At 41.7% G+C, this 19,839-nt stretch overlaps 11 protein-coding genes across 11 annotated transcripts; 6 read left to right on the forward strand and 5 right to left on the reverse strand.

Moving 5' to 3' along the window:
• Positions 1-245: 245 nt before the first annotated feature.
• On the reverse strand, positions 246-599 carry TbgDal_X18600 (hypothetical protein, unlikely; the record flags this gene model as incomplete). The annotated part of the gene is made up of 1 exon (XM_011780719.1): positions 246-599. One exon carries the CDS (start codon positions 597-599, stop codon positions 246-248), a length of 354 nt encoding a protein of 117 aa, XP_011779021.1.
• An 894-nt stretch (positions 600-1,493) lies between these two features.
• Positions 1,494-1,829, reverse strand: TbgDal_X18610 (hypothetical protein, unlikely; the record flags this gene model as incomplete). The annotated part of the gene is made up of 1 exon (XM_011780720.1): positions 1,494-1,829. One exon carries the CDS (start codon positions 1,827-1,829, stop codon positions 1,494-1,496), a length of 336 nt encoding a protein of 111 aa, XP_011779022.1.
• A 143-nt stretch (positions 1,830-1,972) lies between these two features.
• On the forward strand, positions 1,973-5,437 carry TbgDal_X18620 (protein kinase, putative; the record flags this gene model as incomplete). The annotated part of the gene is made up of 1 exon (XM_011780721.1): positions 1,973-5,437. The coding sequence occupies one exon, from the start codon at positions 1,973-1,975 to the stop codon at positions 5,435-5,437; it is 3,465 nt and encodes a 1,154-aa protein (XP_011779023.1).
• Positions 5,438-5,983: 546 nt separating this feature from the next.
• On the reverse strand, positions 5,984-6,301 carry TbgDal_X18630 (hypothetical protein, unlikely; the record flags this gene model as incomplete). The annotated part of the gene is made up of 1 exon (XM_011780722.1): positions 5,984-6,301. The coding sequence occupies one exon, from the start codon at positions 6,299-6,301 to the stop codon at positions 5,984-5,986; it is 318 nt and encodes a 105-aa protein (XP_011779024.1).
• Positions 6,302-8,371: 2,070 nt separating this feature from the next.
• On the reverse strand, positions 8,372-8,701 carry TbgDal_X18640 (hypothetical protein, unlikely; the record flags this gene model as incomplete). The annotated part of the gene is made up of 1 exon (XM_011780723.1): positions 8,372-8,701. One exon carries the CDS (start codon positions 8,699-8,701, stop codon positions 8,372-8,374), a length of 330 nt encoding a protein of 109 aa, XP_011779025.1.
• A 742-nt stretch (positions 8,702-9,443) lies between these two features.
• On the forward strand, positions 9,444-10,795 carry TbgDal_X18650 (hypothetical protein, conserved; the record flags this gene model as incomplete). Its single annotated transcript, XM_011780724.1, is given in 2 exon segments — positions 9,444-9,947; positions 9,761-10,795. Coding segments are annotated over 2 exon segments (1,539 nt in total).
• A 506-nt stretch (positions 10,796-11,301) lies between these two features.
• TbgDal_X18660 (hypothetical protein, unlikely) lies at positions 11,302-11,739 on the forward strand (the record flags this gene model as incomplete). Its single annotated transcript, XM_011780725.1, has 1 exon — positions 11,302-11,739. The coding sequence occupies one exon, from the start codon at positions 11,302-11,304 to the stop codon at positions 11,737-11,739; it is 438 nt and encodes a 145-aa protein (XP_011779027.1).
• A 1,480-nt stretch (positions 11,740-13,219) lies between these two features.
• TbgDal_X18670 (hypothetical protein, unlikely) lies at positions 13,220-13,531 on the reverse strand (the record flags this gene model as incomplete). The annotated part of the gene is made up of 1 exon (XM_011780726.1): positions 13,220-13,531. The coding sequence occupies one exon, from the start codon at positions 13,529-13,531 to the stop codon at positions 13,220-13,222; it is 312 nt and encodes a 103-aa protein (XP_011779028.1).
• Positions 13,532-14,127: 596 nt separating this feature from the next.
• TbgDal_X18680 (hypothetical protein, unlikely) lies at positions 14,128-14,493 on the forward strand (the record flags this gene model as incomplete). Its single annotated transcript, XM_011780727.1, has 1 exon — positions 14,128-14,493. One exon carries the CDS (start codon positions 14,128-14,130, stop codon positions 14,491-14,493), a length of 366 nt encoding a protein of 121 aa, XP_011779029.1.
• Positions 14,494-16,371: 1,878 nt separating this feature from the next.
• On the forward strand, positions 16,372-16,686 carry TbgDal_X18690 (hypothetical protein, conserved; the record flags this gene model as incomplete). Its single annotated transcript, XM_011780728.1, has 1 exon — positions 16,372-16,686. One exon carries the CDS (start codon positions 16,372-16,374, stop codon positions 16,684-16,686), a length of 315 nt encoding a protein of 104 aa, XP_011779030.1.
• A 226-nt stretch (positions 16,687-16,912) lies between these two features.
• Positions 16,913-19,012, forward strand: TbgDal_X18700 (hypothetical protein, conserved; the record flags this gene model as incomplete). The annotated part of the gene is made up of 1 exon (XM_011780729.1): positions 16,913-19,012. One exon carries the CDS (start codon positions 16,913-16,915, stop codon positions 19,010-19,012), a length of 2,100 nt encoding a protein of 699 aa, XP_011779031.1.
• Between the last annotated feature and the right edge of the window lie 827 nt (positions 19,013-19,839).

Raw genomic sequence — 19,839 nt, forward strand, 5'->3', positions numbered from 1 at the left:
GGTGAACATCCTCGCAGAGTTTCTGGGTGTTGACGCCGTGGTCTTGTTAAGCTCAAAAAATTGTTTTCAAGAATCACGATAGCCTAACTAAGAGCCTGCCTTGTTTACTTTTCCGCCTTTCTTTCACCCCTCCCATTCTTTCAGCAAGTATGCCTCTGCCGTTTGGCGGTTGTGAAGGGAACTTCTGCATTTTTCTGTCCTACATTCCCGTCCTTTGAATTTTATCCATATTCGGTTCTCCTTGATTACCTCCCCCTTGAAATGGTGGACGGGAGATCCCCCTCCCCTGGTTTATTTCTCTTTGTTCCCCTCTTCTTCCAGTTGTGTGTTTTCGCTTTAACGTACAGCGTGATTGCGTGGGTATGTGCACGAAAGGACATTTGGGAGGCGGAAGAATTTGGGGGGGAACCGAGGCGCTGAAAAGGGTGATAGACGGTGGCGCCATCCGAGTGGTTGGTTTGACTTCGTTTTGAGCATAAAGCTCTTCTGACCACGACGGTCCGTTGCGACTTTTTTCTAATGACGGGTCGATATATAATTAATATTTGATGGGCTGTGGAGGTGGTTCCGTACGCGTGGACGAACGTGAATACAAACATACATGTTTGTGTGTGGTGTAACGAAGTGCATGAAGGGGAGGGGTGTCTTCAAAAGTTCCGCGGCGCATTTAATGCAGCGGAGGGCGATTGTCAAGAGGGTTGTAGCGTAAAAAAAAAAAAAGATGCAGCGGGGGCAACATTCACCTCGTGGATGTTTGTTGGTACGTGAAGAGGCCTGTTGCTTTGTTTTCCGTTTCGAGGCTGGGTCGGTGAGCCCTCGAGTTTCATCTTCTTTCACGATCTTTTTCTTTTTTCTTTCCTATTTTTTTTTTGTTTTTTGTTCAATCGGTGTGCTATTTATATCGTAGCGTCCAGCTTCTTTCGGTTCCGTCACAAGCTTCTGTTCTTTCCCTTAGTTGATATTTCCTCATTTTTATTCTACTGATAAGGAGGGAACCATAATACAGAGGCCTGTATTTTCCTCAAAGTTTTCTCCCGCTCCATAGCGCTTCTCTTTGGCATATCTTTTTTCCCTCTATCTTTTTCTCTTTCTTTCTTGACGTGCCTATCACTTTTGTACCTGTTTCCGACCTGCTCTTTGACATGCTTCCGTTTCCTTTTTCCCCCTTTCTTTTTTTTTCTTGTTATTTTCGCCACACATTTTTCATATCTTTGCGTGCATACGCGAACTCACAGATATTTATCCTTCCTTTATTGTTGTATCAAGGCTAAGTCCGAGGGACCCTGCAGTATTTGGGTTTTTAGATGAATTAAGCGTGTGTCTGTGCCCGTATCTCAGCTTGTGAGAAGAAAAAAAAAAAGAGCGGAGCCAACGTCAAAGTTGTCGTCGAGCTTCACTTTTTGTTTGATTGAGTGACTGATTGATTGATCATTGGTTAGAAGGCGCCAATACAATAAGAAAAGAGGATTATAAAGAAAGTTGGTGAAGAAGAATTAAAGAAAAAAAAAAGGAACAGCAGACCGAATTAGTAGCAAGACTATTAGCACAAGGGGTGGGGGAGAGAACTGAATAGTGGGAAATAGGGGCCTGTTATTTGTGTGGAAAGGTGACGAATTAGGCAAGCAAAGGAACTGCGGCAGTAACAAAAAAAAAAGTATTCGCTCCCTTGTTGCACATATTCTCATACTAATACCGAGGGTGAGTGGCGAAACAGAAACTGGTGGGCATTTGTTTGGGCAGAGCGGCGCACGCAGCAGCTGGACGAACTTCATTGCCTCTTTACCGCCTCCTTCTTTTGAGTTCCGTGTACTGGTTGCGTACTTGACCATCAGTTGAGGAACGAACACAAATATCTCCTCTTATATACATATAAGCATAGGATAGTGGAAAAGAGGCGCAGGTGAATAAGAGGTTTATCTACGGGGACTGACATTTGTTAACCTAACGAGCAGCATCGTTTGTTAGGCGTGCGATGTTACTAGATTTCGTCCTGAAGTACGTTAGAGGAACTCATCCAGCGGATTCTGAGGATGCGTCAAAAGAGGGTAGTCCCTCTGCGGCGAGTGCATATGGGGGAAAGGATAGAAAACACCATCCGCCTGCAGAGGGACACCGCTCACCGCCAGATGAAAATGTATCCGGTAATGAACAAGGGAGGGGGATTATGACTCTCTTACCAAAGGTTCCGTCTGCAGAATCAGTGCGCGATCAACCCTTCTACAGTAACGGCAGCGGTCATGGGGAGCGAAGAGAACTTGATGGTCATGAAAAGGAATCATCAGTTGATGGGAAACACCGCCAGCACCGGTCCCACATCCTGCCGTCCATGGATATGGATAGGGCCCCGTCTCAACTTTCAGCGAGTGGTAGCAGACAGCTGGAAGGACCTCACGGGGTTAATTGCGCCCAAGTAACTGAACAGTCGCTAGGAGTACATGATCCTAACGACGGTGTAGACAGATGCCACGATAGGAGTGGGACGGGAACGGCCCACGATAATAACCGATTAGCTGCAGATCAAATCGGCTGTACCGCTACGGTTGCTGAGAAGCTGCGGGCTCATAGGTCAACTACACCCATTAAAATAGTAAATGCAGCTGCGCAGAATGTGGAGGACGATATTGACGATGACAATGAGGTTGTGGGGAACGCCCTAGTCAAACCTATGACCCCCCAAAGCTACTCTTCGCTGATGTTCAATAGCGACTTCAGAAAGCTGAACTATAAGGAAGACGACATCAAGCGCCGTATTGCAGTTGGCGAGGGCCGCTCATTACTTATACTTCAGAACAGGGGTGTTTCGTGTGACGCGTTGTCTGCGATTCCCGCACTAGAAAGGCACGTTAGCGACGCGCGGAGTTGCCCTGCTCGTAGCGTACAGTCCAGCGAGTGTGCTGGTGGTGTTCTAACCTCATCTCCGCGAAGGGAAGAACCGCAACGGGAGAGAAACTTCCACAGCGAAAAGCGCCCCCCAACAGCGGACACGGATGGCCAAACAATATGCACGTGCGGGTTGACAGTGGGCTCATCACCAACAGAACAATTCTCCTGCCCCGGGGGGGCGGCTGAAGATTCTTTTAATCGTAAGACTTGCAAAATTCACGGCCCCAATTTAGGGTGCCGAGCACATTCTTCCGAGCTTATAAGTGAATGGGTTAGCGAGTGTATACCTCCTGAGCCCGTGGAACTCATTAATGTGAACGCGGGACGTCCGCGTGTAAATGTGTTGAAGAAAGGCGTCATCAACTGTTGTGTCGCCGTCAGGAAGTCATTAGATGATGCAAAAATGATGCTTAACAACAAGTATGTCATATACTTTAGGTGGTGCCTTGGCGTGGGGTCTTCCTCTAAAGTGTTTCTTTGTTATAATCTTCATGAGAAAGCGTTCTACGCCATGAAGGTCTACAACCGTGGGAGGCTTAGACGTAAGGGTTTTGGGGCGAACTGCGCCTTGAACAATGTGCGGCGTGAAATTGACATAATGAAGAAGTTAAGGCATCCTAACATACTTTCACTTGTTGAGGTGATCGACGACCCCTTCAGCCGAAAAATTTATTTAGTCCTTGAGCTTGCCGAGAAGGGCGCTATCATGGCATTGGAAGGTGACGGCACTGTCGTGCCAAGTGTTAGTGGGGCTGCTCTGCCAGAAGAAGAAGTCGCACGGGCTATACGTAGCGTCGTGGAAGCGTTAATTTACGTCCATGACCTTGGTATCGTTCACCGTGATGTGAAGCCGCAAAATATTCTTCTGGATGCGGAGGAGTGTGTTAAACTCTCCGATTTTGGGGTCTCAATAATGGTGGATGGGTGTACCTCACCTGTTCCGCGTGAGGGAACAGTGGCGTTTCTACCCCCCGAAATGTTAGCTTCGAGTGAGGTACGGGTTGCCCTCTCTGAAGCGGCATCCCATAAAGACACTAGTGTCGGGAGCACGAACAGCCATCAGGTGTGCTCAAGAATGAATGACGAACTGCCTGTAAAAACACTCCCGGAAGGTGAGAGAGAAGAGATTGGTAGTCTGCAAACGACTGACACGTCTGCGAGGACACAGAATGATAACGCTTCGGTGTCCGTTGGTAGTGAATGTAAACAAGTTGCGAGCACTGGTGTAGCTTCCTTATCGGGGAGCAATAACCCAGGTTGTGAAGTGTCTCCCTCAGACTGCGCAGGATTACCTGCATGTGATCCCACAGGTACTCCCGTGGCTGATTTCTTCAAGGCAGACGTCTTCGCCTTAGGTGTCACTACGTTTGTGCTTCTCATGGGCCGACTGCCATGGTTGGCCCGTAGCTCCCGCTCCCAGATGAAAGCGATCAACGCGCAGCCGGATCCCTTTGAAGAGCCGCTTCGGAAGGCATACGGGTGTCCCAGCGGAGAGGGCCTGAAAGGTCCGACACTCTGCAATCGGTCGCTTCATGGCTCCGAGCCCCCAGAGAGCAGCACAATCTTTTTAGAGGGAACCACGGAACGGACGGCTTCACAACAGATGTTTAGCTCTTCATCATGTGGCCGGTTCTTGGCATCAAATGATGCGGATACACTTGATCATCATGTTAGTCGTAGTTCCACCAAACCCGATTGCACCGACTGGTGTAATAGCGGTATGTCCAGGGTCAGTAGGGAAGATGAAGTCGGTGCACAACTTTTGGCATCGTCCCCGACTCAGTGCACAATTGGTGGAGAGTGGAAAGACAGTAAGTTGCTTCAGTCGAGTGAGGCCGGAGGGTCCCCACGAGCTCACGAAGAGGCTGATGGCGCACAACGCTCTCCGTATGGTCATACTAACACGTCGATGCGTGTTTGTTGTGGTTGCAGAAGTAGTTCCAACACGGCGACCGTGCCTACGACTTCCTTCGGTTCGTTAAGTGAAGCGGGGAAGGCGCCCGTGTCAAGAGAAAACAAGCCCGAATTTTCAGCAGTTTCATGTTTTTCTCAACCAAATACGGTCGGAGAGATGACACCCTTTCGTTGCACCCACTCTCCATCCAAGTTCCCTTTGGGTAGAAGATCAACATCTGTGTTTGTTAGCAATAATTCATCTTTGCACAGCTGGAGGATTCAAGAGGGCCACCAACCACATGCTGGCGATGCGGTGCTCAACGAGGATTTGGAAGGTTCATTGACTAGTGACGCCAACTTCCCTCTGTCAGCGGGGAGGGAGTTTACCTTTCCTCTTTGCCAACACTGTGCTACGTGCAACAACACTAATAACGGCCCTTACACGGAGTCTGGTATGGGAGACACGATGTCAGGAGAACAAACCTCAGGAGGCAAAATGGAGGTGCCAGAAAGAAGAGGATTGCCAGAGACGGATACGCACAAGTGCATCTCCGCTGATGCCATTGAGTTCGTGAGGTCTTGCCTAAGGATTAATCCCATGGAACGTAGCACCATGAAGGAACTGTATGAAATGCCGTGGCTACAAAAGGGACGTTAGGTCAGTAGAGATAGTGAAGAGGGGAGCACACACACTTCATGCAAAAAGAAAAAAAAACGAATCATTTTGTCTTTAAGCAACATTGCAGGGGAAACACACAAAACACGTCGTAGGCCTATAGATCCCGATCTCGAAACCACGTCGGTTGCTTAGAGGAGTGAATAATTGGCTTTCATTATGGGCCTCGCGGTGTACTGATACGTATCTTTCCGTGCCGTGGGCAATAGTTCCTTCTAGTCGGTTGCAATGTCTTGTTTGTTCTTTCTCTCGTGAAACGCCAAAGAAAAATAATTGAAGAATAAGTAAGGGTTGAATTGCCACCACCTGCTGAAAGCGTACGATTGCTTAATGTGAATGCGGAAGGCTGGCAGAATAGACGTTTACAAGCACTTTAGTGCCTCTGTGCGGATTGACGACAGTACCAATGACTCGGTAACCACATTAAAAAAGAAAAAGAAAAGAAAGAAGTTACCGCAGGGAAGTAATGTGGCCCACGCCAGTATGTGTAAGCATTCCCACCTTTTTCTGTTTTGCTTTGTTGTGCGTTTATTCAACTGTTAAGGGGCCCAATGGGCCGGTGGGAGTTACCGTTAGGAGAAGTTTCGTTTGAACTCCAACACGCCACCGTGCAACAAAAATGTACACAACAAAACTGCTACATGCGTGAAGCAAAAAGAAGAATACAGTGAAGTGAAACTTCACAAATGGAGTGTAATGCAGCTGAAATGGGAGCTGATTTCTTTTTTTTTTTTTTACAGATGTTTGGGATGCTGTACGTTGCTGTTGTTGCTTTACTGCTCGTCTTAGCCTAAATGTAACAAACCAAAGAAGAAGAGAGCGTTGATTCAAGTTAGTGTTACACATCTGAAGTGAGGGTTGTGTAAGTTGTGCCAGTCAAGTTTCGAAGATAAGCATACCAACGAAAAGGAATTATATATATATATATATATATTAGGAGCATTCATTATAAGGTAGAAAAGCACTTTTAAGGAGGGGAGGGGAATACTTTCCCCTTCCCTTCATACCTGCGCTTCGTTCAATCCTTCTCACCGTTTTCGTTTTTCTCCTTTTTTCGTTTCCTTCCTCTCTTTTTTTTTTGTTTCATCAGAATCGTGGATGACTAAAGGAAAAAAAAAACTTACTATTATTATTATTGTTACTATTGCGATTCCGAATTGAAGTGCAATCGGTTTCGCTTTCCACTTTCCGTCTCCGACAATCATCTTTTGTTTATTTGTGCGGAAAACCTCATAATGAAGCCTGTGCGTGTATAAGGTTACAAGGCAAAACATTGCTTTTGTACCCACACATACATATATTCAGCGGGTTTCTACTTATGGCTGCAGTTACTGATCAAAATAAAATGAAACCTTTTTTATAAAAAAAATTTTTTAAAAGAGAAAAAGGGACGTAAGAACCCGGTATTTATGATATAAATATGAGTAAAGAAACCTTTATTTTTAAAAAAAAACTGTTTTACACATTCCCACACCCGCTGCTTATATTACATGAAAAAAAAACAATGCGCTGGTCCTCTTTTTTTTTTTTTGTGTGTGTGTGTATGTATGAGAGAGAGGGAGAAGGAGTGGGGTATTGTCAACTCTGTTGTTATTGGGACCAATGACTCTCAATTTTATTTTCTTCTTTTATTATTGCTCTATAGGAACATATAGCACCAAGAAAGATAGGTTGAGTTTATGTTATTATTGTGGGTGTCGGTATTACATAAGGCTCTTTTTTTTTTATGCGTAAAGGAGAGGAGGACTGATATGCTGATAACCCATTAGCCAAAAAAAAAATAAAAGATGGAGGAATATCGTGGTTCCGTATTTCATGTGAGTTCACGTGAAACCACATGTGTTGTTTATGTTGAAGGCAAGACAAGGGAAGATTAGGGAACATATTGTGAGTGATGTCTCATTAGCACGGTGAAATGTTTATTGAATCCGTTTTTGTCCCGCTTCCTCATGTGCTATATCCACGCTACCGTATTAATTGTATCGTAGCTCAGGTGATTTAGTTCTTCTTTCCAGAATATATATATATATATATATATATATCTGTGTATTTATATATGTATGTCTATTTTGAAGTGGCAGCGTGCCCAATAGTAACAATAACAACTATTATTGTTATTATTATGTGTATTTTCACGTTACTGGAGTTCTTCTGCTCTACTGCCACTCGTTTGCGGGAAGCCGTTTATTATTATTATTATTATTATTTCTTTCTTTCCTCATTTCTTTTTTTTTTTTACTATCGCTAATTTATGCTGTTATTTTATTTGCATTATCACTCCTTTCAACACAACACAGCGGTTACGGACATATATAAATATAAATACACGTATAGTGAAGTAGGAAAAAAAGGAGAGTAGAAGAGAATAATAGGTGGGCAAAAGGTAGTTTTTGCAGCTTTGTTATACTTTGTACCGCACTCAAGGGACGTACACTTTTCCCTTTTTTTAAAAAAAAAATTACTTTCGCTATTATCATTTCCTTTTATTATTATATTATTATTGTTATTGTTATTATTATTTGTTTGTTTGTTTTTTATATAATTTGTTAGCCCTTGTGGTCACCGTCGTGTCTCTTCTGTTGGTGCTGTTGTTTGTTCCGTACAACTTGGGAAAAGGTTTTTTTTTTGTGTGTGGGGTCCTTATTTGGTTCGGTAAGTTTTCGTTTTTTTTTTTTCATATATTTGCCACCGGTTGTACTTCAAGTACCTGCTTGGTTTCTCCGGCTTTTGTGTAGGTGTGAGTGTGTGTGTTTCTTCTTTGTACTTCACCCTTCAATTTTTTTTTCACGTGTGTTCGTGGGGTATTACACTAAGAGGAGAAACGGATTCACAGGCGAAAGAAAAATACTAATCGCAGCTATAAATAAATAAATAAATAAATATATTTATTTATTTATCATTTATTTAATTGTATAATTATAATTTTTTTGTTGGCTCCCGCTTTCGCCCGCCTGCCGAGAAGAAAACAAAACAAAAGAAGAGCCAGAGGAAAGGAGAGTAGTAAACAAGCGGTGGTACTGCTGTTGAAATCCCAATACTGATATATACAAGAAAAACAACAACAACATTATTATTATTATTATTATTAGTTGTGAAAACAACAACAACAACATCAACAACACCAACAGCAGTAATCCACCCAAATAGCCAAGTCAGGGAGTTAAGAAAATTAGAACCGTGCCAGGAAAGACAAAAGAGAACAAAACTGAGCAAATCAAAACAAAACAAAAAAGACCGAGAAAACATACCTGAGGGGCGAAATTAGAAGGCAGGGCTGCGAAGCGGTAACGTTAAAAGTGAAAATAAGAAAAAGGAGAACAAAGCGGAATAGCGAATAAAGTAATTATCGAAGAAAGTGACGGCTGAGGTGCGAGAAGGATTTAATCGAACAAAAATAGGGTAAAGAAAAAAAAATAATAATAATAAAAAGATAACAGAAAACACGTGCCTAAAGGGGGGGGAAGGTCAACAAGAGTAGGGGAGAAAGGAACAAAGAACAGAGGGAGTGGTGCGGGGTGAGCGTGCGAAAAAAAAAAAGAGGGATTTTTTTTAAAAAAAAAGCTGTTTTTAAAAAAAAATAAAATAAAATAGAATAGAGCTGGAGCACACCTGTGTGTGTGTGTGGGGGGGTCGCGTAGGGAAGCTATTGCTTGCTGCTGAAGCAACGTAAGCGGGTGGACAGGACATTAGGCACCAACTGTCAGCACTGATTTTTGGGGTTTTGTGTAAGTTCGTGTGTTTGTTTCGTTGTCAAGTTGCTAGGACATAAGCGGAGACGTACACAAACATACAAGAAACTGGAAAAGTTTTTATCGTTGGAGAGAGTACCCGTCAGGCAAAAAAAAAAGAAAGAAGAAAGGTCACGAAGAAAAAAAAAGAAGAAAACGCAACGTACACAAACGTTCGGATACTTTGATACAATCATAAATACAATACATTTATTTATTTACTGAAGAACCCCTGTCGTATAGTAAACACACGGGAAAAAATGTATCCAAAAAATAAGCCCCTGCCTCCGGAGGCCGCCGGACGCGCAGCGGAGCTTTCGAATAGGAATCCGCCACCAGCAATCGTCGAGAGTAACTCATCATCGCGGACGAGGGCATTTGCATCGAGTGTTCCGGCTCCACCCATGCCCGTTGCACCATGTGGCGAAATAAATGGAACCAGTTTGATTCGCCATGCACCGGGGAACGACCTCTTACACCAGCACGCTTCCTTCAATCAAACTGTCCCCGGAAATATTATGAATGCGCAGAGGTTAAGCCCCGTTGGAAGTGGGAGTTTTCAGATGTCCAATAATAGCCTCTCCAGCAGCGTCCCGCACGGCCCTGGAGTTATGGGACACTCAATAAAACCAATGTTTCCACCTTCGGTTCGTCCTCCACCGCCATATGCAGCGGTGTCGCCCAACTCGAGCGGGATTATAGACGAACGGATGTTGGACACATTTGGCGGCACCCGCTCATCGCATTCCATGACTTGGGACGTCTAAACCAAACACCTCCGCCTCCCCCACCGCCACCCCTGCCGCCGTTCATGGCTGAGCTTCCGCCTTATCCCGAAGCCGCTGCCGCTGCAGTTCCTCCACCACACCGGTGGGCTCATGGCAACGATACGTTGGGAGGGCCTAAAGCTAAAATAAATGGAGAATCTGCAGCTCACACCTCTCAATCGGATAAGAATGGAGAAGTGCCTTCGACTGAAGTGGAGGGACGAAAGAGTGAGTCGGATGTATGTGGGGAAGGGAGCGAGTTGTTGTTGCAGCAGTACCGTTCCGATGTGAGGTTTCTCACGAAGCTGGTTGTAGCCCTTTTAGAACGTATGCATCCTGCGAATTCCTGTGTTTCGGGAACGAAAACGGAAGATGTACAGAAGGATGGTAGTGACAACTCCACGGCAGAAGACTCAAGTGCGGGTGAAGGTACTTCATCAGCACTGAAAAAGCAACTGAGGGAGTTGGAAAATGTTATTACTCAGCTCCAGGCCAGGGAGGAGGCGGCGATGTCTCCCAATACTCAACGGCTGTTCGATCGTGTTCTCTCCATCCCGCAGTTGACTGCCCTCGCCTCTCGAGTGGGAGGTGCAAGTGGAGGGGCATTAATGCCACATCGCAGTGTGAGTTCCTTTGGGGGAAGCGATGATGTTCTTTCACTTCGTGTCTCTTCAGAGGTGAAGGCATATATGCGGGCGGTGGACTTTGAAACAACGCGGCCGTTGATGTTAAACGTTGTTGTTGCAACGGACTCCGCTGCGAGCTCACGAACCCCCTCACGAACCACATCACTACAAGGTGTATCCGCTCCTTGTGCAAAGGAAGAGACTACAACCCCTTTGTAATGAAATTAAATAAAATGTGGAAAAGGGGGAAAAAGGAAGAAGGGGATGACGAAGTGAAGTTGCAATGTGTTGAAGGTTAGACTGGAGCGTGGCGGAACTCGTTATATGGCGTGCGTGCGTGCGTGTGAGAGAGAAAGAGAAAGAGAGAGAGAAAGAGAAAGAGAGCGTTTGTTTGTTTGTTTGCTATCTTTTTTTTGTTTTTTTTTGTTTTTGTGAAGAGCGACAGTGGTGGTGCTGGTAGCAGGGCTACTGTATGTGGCAACCGACTTCTCACTTTCTCTTTCTTTTACTTCTTTTTTTTTTTGCTCTTTCCACTTCACGCACACAAGCGGCGCCGCTGATCTCCACTTTGTTTTGGACGTTTATTATTTGTGCTTTTCCTTTAATTTTTCCCTCCCTTCCTATTTCTCATCCTAGTGAATCCTGTTTTGTTTTCTTACACCCATTCTTTTTTTTTTTTTTTGGGAGGAAAAAAATAAAATAAAATAATAATCCTTTCCTCCTGTATGTTTACATCTTCTCCCCATTCCATTGTTGTTGTTGTTCTTATTATTGTGTTTTTTTTGTTTTTTCCACAAATTTCCTCGCAGTTCCTTCCGTTAACATATATTGTCACACGTGTTTGTAGGTGTGTCACAATATATGATATTTTTCAGTTTTTTTTTCCTCGTGTGTTGGTATTGTCGTTGTTGTTTGGGTGGATCATTTATTTCTCTTCGCACCTTCGAATAAATAAATTGTCGTTTTCCTTTTGTTCGTTTGGTTCTCTCGTTTGTTATATCATTATTGTTTTGTGCTGTTATTGTCGTTGTGATGCCCCATCCCTCTTCCCCCCTCTTTTTTTTTTTTACTCCTTTCCCCTTTTTGCGCGTGCTCTCTGGTTCCTTTGTTATTCTCGCTGTTACCCATGCTTGGCTTCCACTCTTGCGATTGGGCTTCTATAGAGGGTGTAACGACCTCAATGTTAGGTTCATTTTGTTTTGTTTGCTCGCTGATGCTCAGGTAACCACCAGCTAACACCGAGATCCACGAATAAATAAATAAAAAAAGTATATATATATATATATATATATATATACACTTCCATATATGTTCAATGCCGTGATATGCATTTGGATGACTATCGTAGTTGTTTTTTAACTATCAATTTTACCTCTATTTTAGAGCCCTGCAGCATTTACTATCCATGTCTTTTTTTTTTTTTCGTTTTTAGCTTTCACGTTCACCTTCCTAATTCCCCTCATCCTTGTTGTTATTGGTACTATTGTTATTGTTATTGTTATTACTATTATTTATTGATTTGTTCATGCGGTCAGGGTATCTTTCGGGTGGTGTGTTCGGTGGAATCCACAAGGATTAAAAAAAAATAAAATAATAAAACACAAAAGGAACCAAAGGGAAAGGGAAAGAAAACGGGGGAATAGCAAGGGAGAAGGAAAAAAAACATAATAATAGTAACAGATAAGGTTTCGGGAATTGCGAGATGAAATGTGGAGCGTTGACAGCTAAAAAAAAAAAAATAAAAAAAAAATAATAACAACAATAATAATCAAGAAATTAGAAAGACTGGTGTGGATCTGTTGCCGTGGTGGCGAGTTTCGTTTTGTTGTTTTTTTTTTCTTTAGGAAAAGAGGAAAAGAGATGTACGTCGATTGCTTGTTTTGTCACACCCTTTTTTAATTTGTTTCCCTTCTTTCATATTCTCAATCCCCCTCTTTTTTTTTTGTCGCACACACGTACACACACTTTATCTTCTTCATTATTAACATATTCGTTTTTTTTGTTTTTCAGTTCTTTTGTTTTTTTTTCTACTTTTTTTTTTACTTTTAAATCTTTCGTTATGTTGAGGCCCTCATGGTCACGGCGTATTGTGTGAAGTGTAGGTGTATTCTGATGAAGATAAAAAGAAAACAACTGTTTCCCGTTTGTTTCTTACGTCCACAAATTTCCCTTCAGAATCGTCTTTTTTTTTTTTCTTTCTCTCAATTTTTCTCCTTTTTCTTTCATCCCCCGCTCCTTCTTCACTTTTCCCTTCCCCCTGTTGTACACTTGCGGCTTTACATGCTTGACAACAGTGTGAGGCTTTTGTGCCTATTACCGTCATTATTGACATTATTATTACTTTATTATTATTATTATTATTGCTAACGATGCTGCTATCGTTATTATGACTTGTATATCACCTCTCATGCGCTGGTTTCTTTTTTCACTTCCTTTTTTCTTTTTCTTTTTGTCACTTCTGTCCATTCCTCCTCCTCCTCCTCCTCCGATTTTTTTTTTAATTTACGGCGGTTGATGAATGAAATTCCTCTCGAATTTTATACGATTAATCTTAAAAGGAGGGGAACAAAAGAGGGGAGCGGATTTGGGGGTGAGTTTGAGTTTACGCATGAATATATATATTATATATTATATTAATATATGTTATATTTTATGTATATTATTCTCCAGCGTGGTAATGAGAACGGTTGAAATGTCATTGAAATATGATGGAGGGGGGGGGAAAGGAAAAGGACGGGCGGGCGGGGCGGGGGGAAACAAAAGAAAAGAAAAGAAATAAAAGATAAAAATAAAAAAAAGTAATTGGAGGGAATTATTCATATAATAGTAGTAATAACAATAATAACTATAATGATATTTGCTGTTATTGCTACTGTTATTATTGTTGTTATTATTATTCCTCTTTTTTGTGTGTGTTTGTTTGGGGAGGGGGAGAGGAGTTGTTAATTTGTTCATCAACAATTATTTATTTATTTATTTATTTTCTCATTTTTTTTCTTTCTTTTTGCCTGTTTTGTCGTTTATTTGGTAATTGAAGTTCATATTATTTCCTTAGATGTTGCACGAGGATTTTTCTTTTTTCTTTTTTTTAAAAAAAAAAAGAAAGTGTGGATGGATATATAAGAATGCAGGAGGAGGAGGGGGGAAAAGAAAGAATTTGTTTTGTTTTGTTTTGAAAGAAAAAAAGGGAGAAATTTCTGGGGGCTGATATTTTTTTGCATGTTATTTACTTTTTGTATTGTTCGCATGTTTTGAGGCCATGTAGTGAAATCAAATGAAAAAGAAAAAGAAAAAGAAAAAAGAAAAAAGAGAAGAGATGATTTCTTTTTCTTTTCTTCTCTCTTTTTTTTTTTTTAGCCCTCAGAGACGTCTTCGATTTCACAATTTAAATTGTTGATGTTTGTTTGTTAGTTTGTTTGTTTGTTTGTTGGTTGGTTGATGTTTTATTGTGTTATGTTTTATTACGTTTTGATGTCAGATGTCTCCCCTCCGAATCATCTTTAACTTTATTTTTAAATTCTTTTTTTTTTTATATTTAACTTTTTTTACATATGACCCAGTGGCGGGAGCGGCGCAATTTTTCCTTTTTTTTTTTGTTGTTGTTGTTTTCAAAATGTTTTTTCCCACAACCTTTTTTTTTTTTGGTTGGTTGGTTAAGGCCCCGTAAATATCGTGTTTCTTTAGTGTTTGTGTACGCTCGAGTTGCTGTTCGAATGTTTTATTGTCACTGTTGTTGTTGTTGTTTGGAATTCGTTTCTTTTTTTTTCTTTTTTGACTTTAAAAAAAAAATTTGTGAGAGAAAAATGTGTGCGTGTTTTTTTTTTTTTGTGTGTGTGAATATGTGTAGGGTAAATGCCTTTTTCTTCTATTTTCTTTTCTTTTCTTTTTTCTTTCATTTCTGGGAAATTAACTTTTAAATGTGTGATCGTCTGTCAGATCGGACCGCCGCCGTTTCTTCTCGGCGTCATCTTTTTTTTCCCCCCTTTTTTTCCCCCTCTCGTTTCGTTTCGTTTCGTTTTTTTTTCTTTTTTTTTTGTTTTGTTTTGTTTTGTTTCCCCCCCCCCTCACAAACTTCTGCTGCGAATCACATCTTTTGCTGAATGAATAAAATGTATGTTAGTGCGTGCTTACTTTGATCATCTTTTTATCTTTTTTTTTTTTTAGAGAGAGAGAAAAAAAAACAAGATAAAAAGAAAAACAATAAATAAACTAATAAATAATTAAATAAATAATCTGAAAAATCTCCTTCTCGACTTCCCCACTCTTTATGTTTGGTTGTGTCTTGACATTTTGACAGGTGCGCGCGTGTTTGTGTTTGTGTTTGTATGGGGTGGAGGGAAAATGGGATGGTTTATATAAATTTTTTTTTTTATATTTGAAAAAAAAAAGAAAGGAGAGGAGAGAAAAATAAAAATGAAAGAAAGAGACGGCAGTGAAGTGCGTTAATTGAAAATTATTAAAGGAAATATGGGAAGGGAGAAAGAGGAAATCGAGGAACGAAGGAAGGAAGGAAGGAAAGTTGAGAGGAATAAAATGGGACGAGGAATATAAGGGAGAGAAGCAAAAAAAAATAAAAATAAAAAATAAAAGTTAAAAAATGAATCATCAAAGAAGCAAAAAAATAAATAAATAAAATAATTCAACGCTTTCGTTAGTGCGTAGGTAGTAGAGGTGAAGGGGAAGGCAATACACATCGAAATACACGTATATTTACATATATATATATATATAGTTGTTTTTACCTTCCCTCTCTCCCTCTTGTCCTTTCTTTCTTTCTTTCTTTCTCTTTTGTTCCTGTATAAACATTGCTATGAATGTTCGTTTTTCCCCCTTCCCAACAGCAGAAACAACAAGGACAAGTGAACGAGATAAATAAATAAATAAATAAATGGTGCCAGTATTGGTGTTCGTGTGTGCGTATAAATGCGGTTCTGCATTCCGCTTCTTTTAGCAGAGAACTTTTTTTTTTTCATTTATCCGAAATCCTCTCGATGGGTTCCGTCATACCACGTTTGGGATTTAGTGCAACCATTCGCCTTCGCGAAGCCTTACAGTACTGAACTCTTTTCTCTGCTGTTTTTTTTCTTTTATTAATTTAATCCCCCTCCTCTCCTTCTCTCGATCCTTGCCCGTGTGTGTATGTGTTTATATTTGCCTCTGTGTTTTTTTTTACTTGTCTGTTTGTTTGTTGATACTTCCACTTCCGTTTACGAACCTCAAATCACTTCAATTTCCTTTCTCCCCTTCTTATTGGTTATTATTTATTTATTTTTTCGATTTGCTCTATTTTTTCTGTAGCACTTATTTGCACATTGGTGTGTGTAATTATAACTTTGGCGGTTACCACAACACGTGACATTTGCTTGCGTTTCTTATCGCGCGCGGGGGAAACATCAAGTGGATACGACAGCGTAAAAGGAAAGAACGCTAAAAAAGGAAGACGGTTAGTTGAGGATAAAGAGATAAAGAAAGAGAGTGAGAGGAAAGGAAGAAGGAAAAAAAAAAACAATAACAATAACAACAACAACAATAATAATAATAAAGGGAAGAAACAACTAGTGAAAAGATTGAAAGACAGGGACAACAAAACTGACGTGTGAATTCGCCGTGTTGAAATTATATTTCAGCGGCAAAAACAAAGCGGGAGGAACAACAATAGACAATATTAGGACCTGTTGTTTCGCGTTTTCTCTCTTTTTTTTTCATTCCTCCCACATCTTTGACTTCTTTTTTTTTTTCTTTGGTTTTGTGCTGCTTCGTTTTTTTTTTTTTTTTGCGTACGGCAAATACGAGCAATGAAACGAATGGCGTCTTTTGGGTTAATTGCGCTTGTGGGACCGCTGTTGTTTGCGACGATGTGCGCGTCAGCTGCGATGGCCGGTGCGGGTTCTGCAGCGTTTCCTCGTCGATTAAAGTTTGGTGATGTACCGGTGGCTCCTTCACCAATAGAGCCGATGTCTTCCGAATCTCGACAATATTTAATTGGTATTTTCAGTGCTCTTTTTGTATCGGTAGCTGTCATTCTTGCTGTACGTGCCCTCATGATGGTGGATTACAGTAATGATACGTTGCTTATGGTGGAAATGCCAGAACCTGTGGCAAACATGTGAGAAGGTTGTAGTAGAAGGGGAAGTAACAAACTCGGAGCACTTGTTCGTGGCTGGTATATGGACATTTCTCCGTTCTTTACTTCCTTTTTCTTTTTTTTTCTTTTAAAAAGAAAAGAGGAGAAAAGAAAAGAAAAGAAATCCCCTCTCTTTCTCTTTCTTTCTTTACCTTTCTTTCCTCTTTTCTTTTTTTTTGTTTTTTGCTGTTTCCGCTTCTACAAAATTTGAAATGCGAAACTGTTCATTGGATGGAAGTATCCACACGAAGGGAAGGAGGGAGGGAGGAGGGGGGAGAGAGAGATCTCATGCGGCGGAAGCATCCACTACTTTCCGCTACTGCTGTTGGTCGTGGTGTTTTTTTTTTTTCGTTAGTATAAATTTTAACTTGCTTGCTTGCTTGTTTATTTCATCTATCCCCTTTTGTAAACCGCGATTTGGAGTAAGCACCGTTGAGTATCTGTTAAGCAACGCGGGAAGCAAAACGATAGGAGAGTGGAACAAAGAAGGGAAAATGACACGCATGCGAGTGGACGCTAAGTTGCTCTTGAAAAGCGAAGACGACTTCCGACGCCTGTTGGAGCTGCTGCGGCCATTCCATTTACGCACGTGGAAGTATGAAGATTTTTACTTTGATACACCTAACTTCCTTTTGATGGCGAAGGACGTGCAGCTTCGGCTTCGAGTGCCTTTTAAGTCTTCCGACGGTAAAGATGAGAAGTTGGCAGGCGCTCAGGGCTCGAATATGCTTTGCCATGTTTCTCTCACTCTCAAGACTAACAGTTCGGTCGATGTCGGTGGACAAACTGCTGGCATTTTTGAAATGTTTCCGTTTACACCGAAAGATGTTGATGACATGCTGCAGGAAGATTCATTGGTTAGCGTGTTGAAGAATCGTAGCAGCGATGAACCTGCTAAGACGGTTTTGGAATATCTAACAAGGGCTTCTGAGGAATATGGCGAGGAGTTGGTACTGACGCGCTTTGCCAGTTTTGAGACAACTCGAAGGCAATACAAGTTTGTGCCACATCTTGGCTTTGGTAGCACACCCAGTTCCGACAAAGATGTTGCATCGGAAAAGAATAAATCAGACCCACCACGCTTTTATGTGGACGAAGTACCAATGGGTGATTTCAAATCTTATGAAGTAGAAATGCAAGGTGTTACTGATCCACTCGCAGACGTCTGTCAAGATTTGATGGATTACCTGAACGAGAAAGGCATAGAATTTACCCACAGCTTATCTGGAAAGCTGAATCGCTTCATGACCCGCACCTTGGAGCTTGAAGAAATGAAGGAAGAATCCCAGTGTGTACGTCTCCGCATCAAGGGAAACAAGGGTTATGAAGAGGTATGTAGATGGCAAAACGAGGAGAATGAGATCAGTCTCGATCCGATTCCAAAGCGCGGGGCTCCACCTGTAGATAACGATAAGCCTACCTTTGGAGTGACGCAAATGGCATCTTCCTTGTTAGGGTTGGGGCCACTTACTTCACAGGCTTCCCGAATGACACATTCGCAGAGCGTACGACTAAAGAGAATTCGAGAGGGCAATCATGGTGACGAAGAGTATTTTGAAAACTATTTTTTCGATGATCGCCCCAATGGAACCTTGGCAGCTAAAAAGTATACACTACGGTTGAGATGTTGCAACCCCCCTACCGCCTTCAGCCTCGAGCTTCGGAAAGAAAAATGGAGCGCTGGTGGTGTGAAGGGTTACGAGCGGAGACGCGCGTACATATCCGGTGATGTAGCTCGACTTATGCTCCGCGACCCTAATAAATTTTTGAATTCACTATCTTCTCAGAGTAGTCTTGGTCATTTGCTACGACGGGACATGGGACTGCAGAAGCTAACCATCGTGGGTTACTGTAAAACGCATCGCATCACATATAATGGTAAGATTATCGAGAGAACAATGGTGGAAGACTCCCAGAGAACACAGAACGGTAACGCGGGAAAGGTGGCGGCACGACCACCCGATGTGGAATTCACTCTTTTTCATGGACCGTCTAGCGCGGGGTGTAGAGGTGAATTTTCCATCCAGTTAAACCGCATCATGGTTGATACCGGTAGTGATCCTGTGAAAGTCGCAAAAAGGGCATCAGAGGAACGTTGTTGCTCCATTTTTAACCCCCGTGGCTGCTCTCCCTTCCCGCGGGAACCATCAGAGACGGAATCGTATGAAGTGAAGTTGGCTGGACTTCCTGAAGGTTTGGCTGCTACAGCAGAGGACTGGCTGGTTTCTCAGCTTCACCAGCGCCAAGTGCAGTGGGAAGTAGTTATGTCTGCTGGCATGGGGCAGTATCATCCTTCCTTGGCTGCAGCGTAAAACTATCAATAGATTTATTACTATTATTATATTTAAATATATATTACTTTGGAGGGAACGACCTTTCCCCTTTTTGCCCTCTGTTTACCGGGGATATATATATATATTTATATCGAACTCTCCGGATTAAGGACTGCTTTGTTGTTGTTGTTGTTATTGTTGTGCAGGTTTATATAAGGGAAAGTGAATGAAGGAGTAAGGACCAGCATATTTGACATCTGTAACCATTCGTGTAGCCATTGCGCTATACTCCTTTTTCTATCAACTCCTTGTTGCATCAGTTGCGAGAATTTCCATGAAGTGTGTGAGAGAAGGCTGCGGTTTTGTGACGGTAATTTCTCTCTATCTCTCTCTCTCTCTCTATATATATATATATATATATTTTATATATATATTTTTAAATTATCTTCCTCCCATATTCATTCGTGGGATGTTGTTCCTGACCACATCAACAGGGTGGGAAGGAAGGGGGGAAATTCGGAAAGAGGTTTGATGTTCCACTTCAAAAACACAGCACACATAAGAGGAAAACAAGAAAAGAAAAAAAAAGAAGAGAAGCGTCTTTTTTCTTTTTTTCATTTATTATTATTTCTTTTCTTTCCTTTTTAGGGAGGACTCACAACTTGTGGGGCTAAATCACATTATTATTGTGATCGTTGTGACCATGTGTTTGCATGTCGTATGTTTCTCGCACCTCTTTGTTGGATTTCCCTTCGATTTGTGGTTATTAGGCGGAACCGTCAGAAGGAATGCTGCGGTGCTGGGGAAGTAATTCTTTTTTATATAAATAATTAAATATATATATATATATATATTATATGAGTTGA

This window comes from Trypanosoma brucei, chromosome 10 (assembly GCF_000210295.1).
Source record: "Trypanosoma brucei gambiense DAL972 chromosome 10, complete sequence".
Classification (NCBI taxonomy): domain Eukaryota; phylum Euglenozoa; class Kinetoplastea; order Trypanosomatida; family Trypanosomatidae; genus Trypanosoma; species Trypanosoma brucei.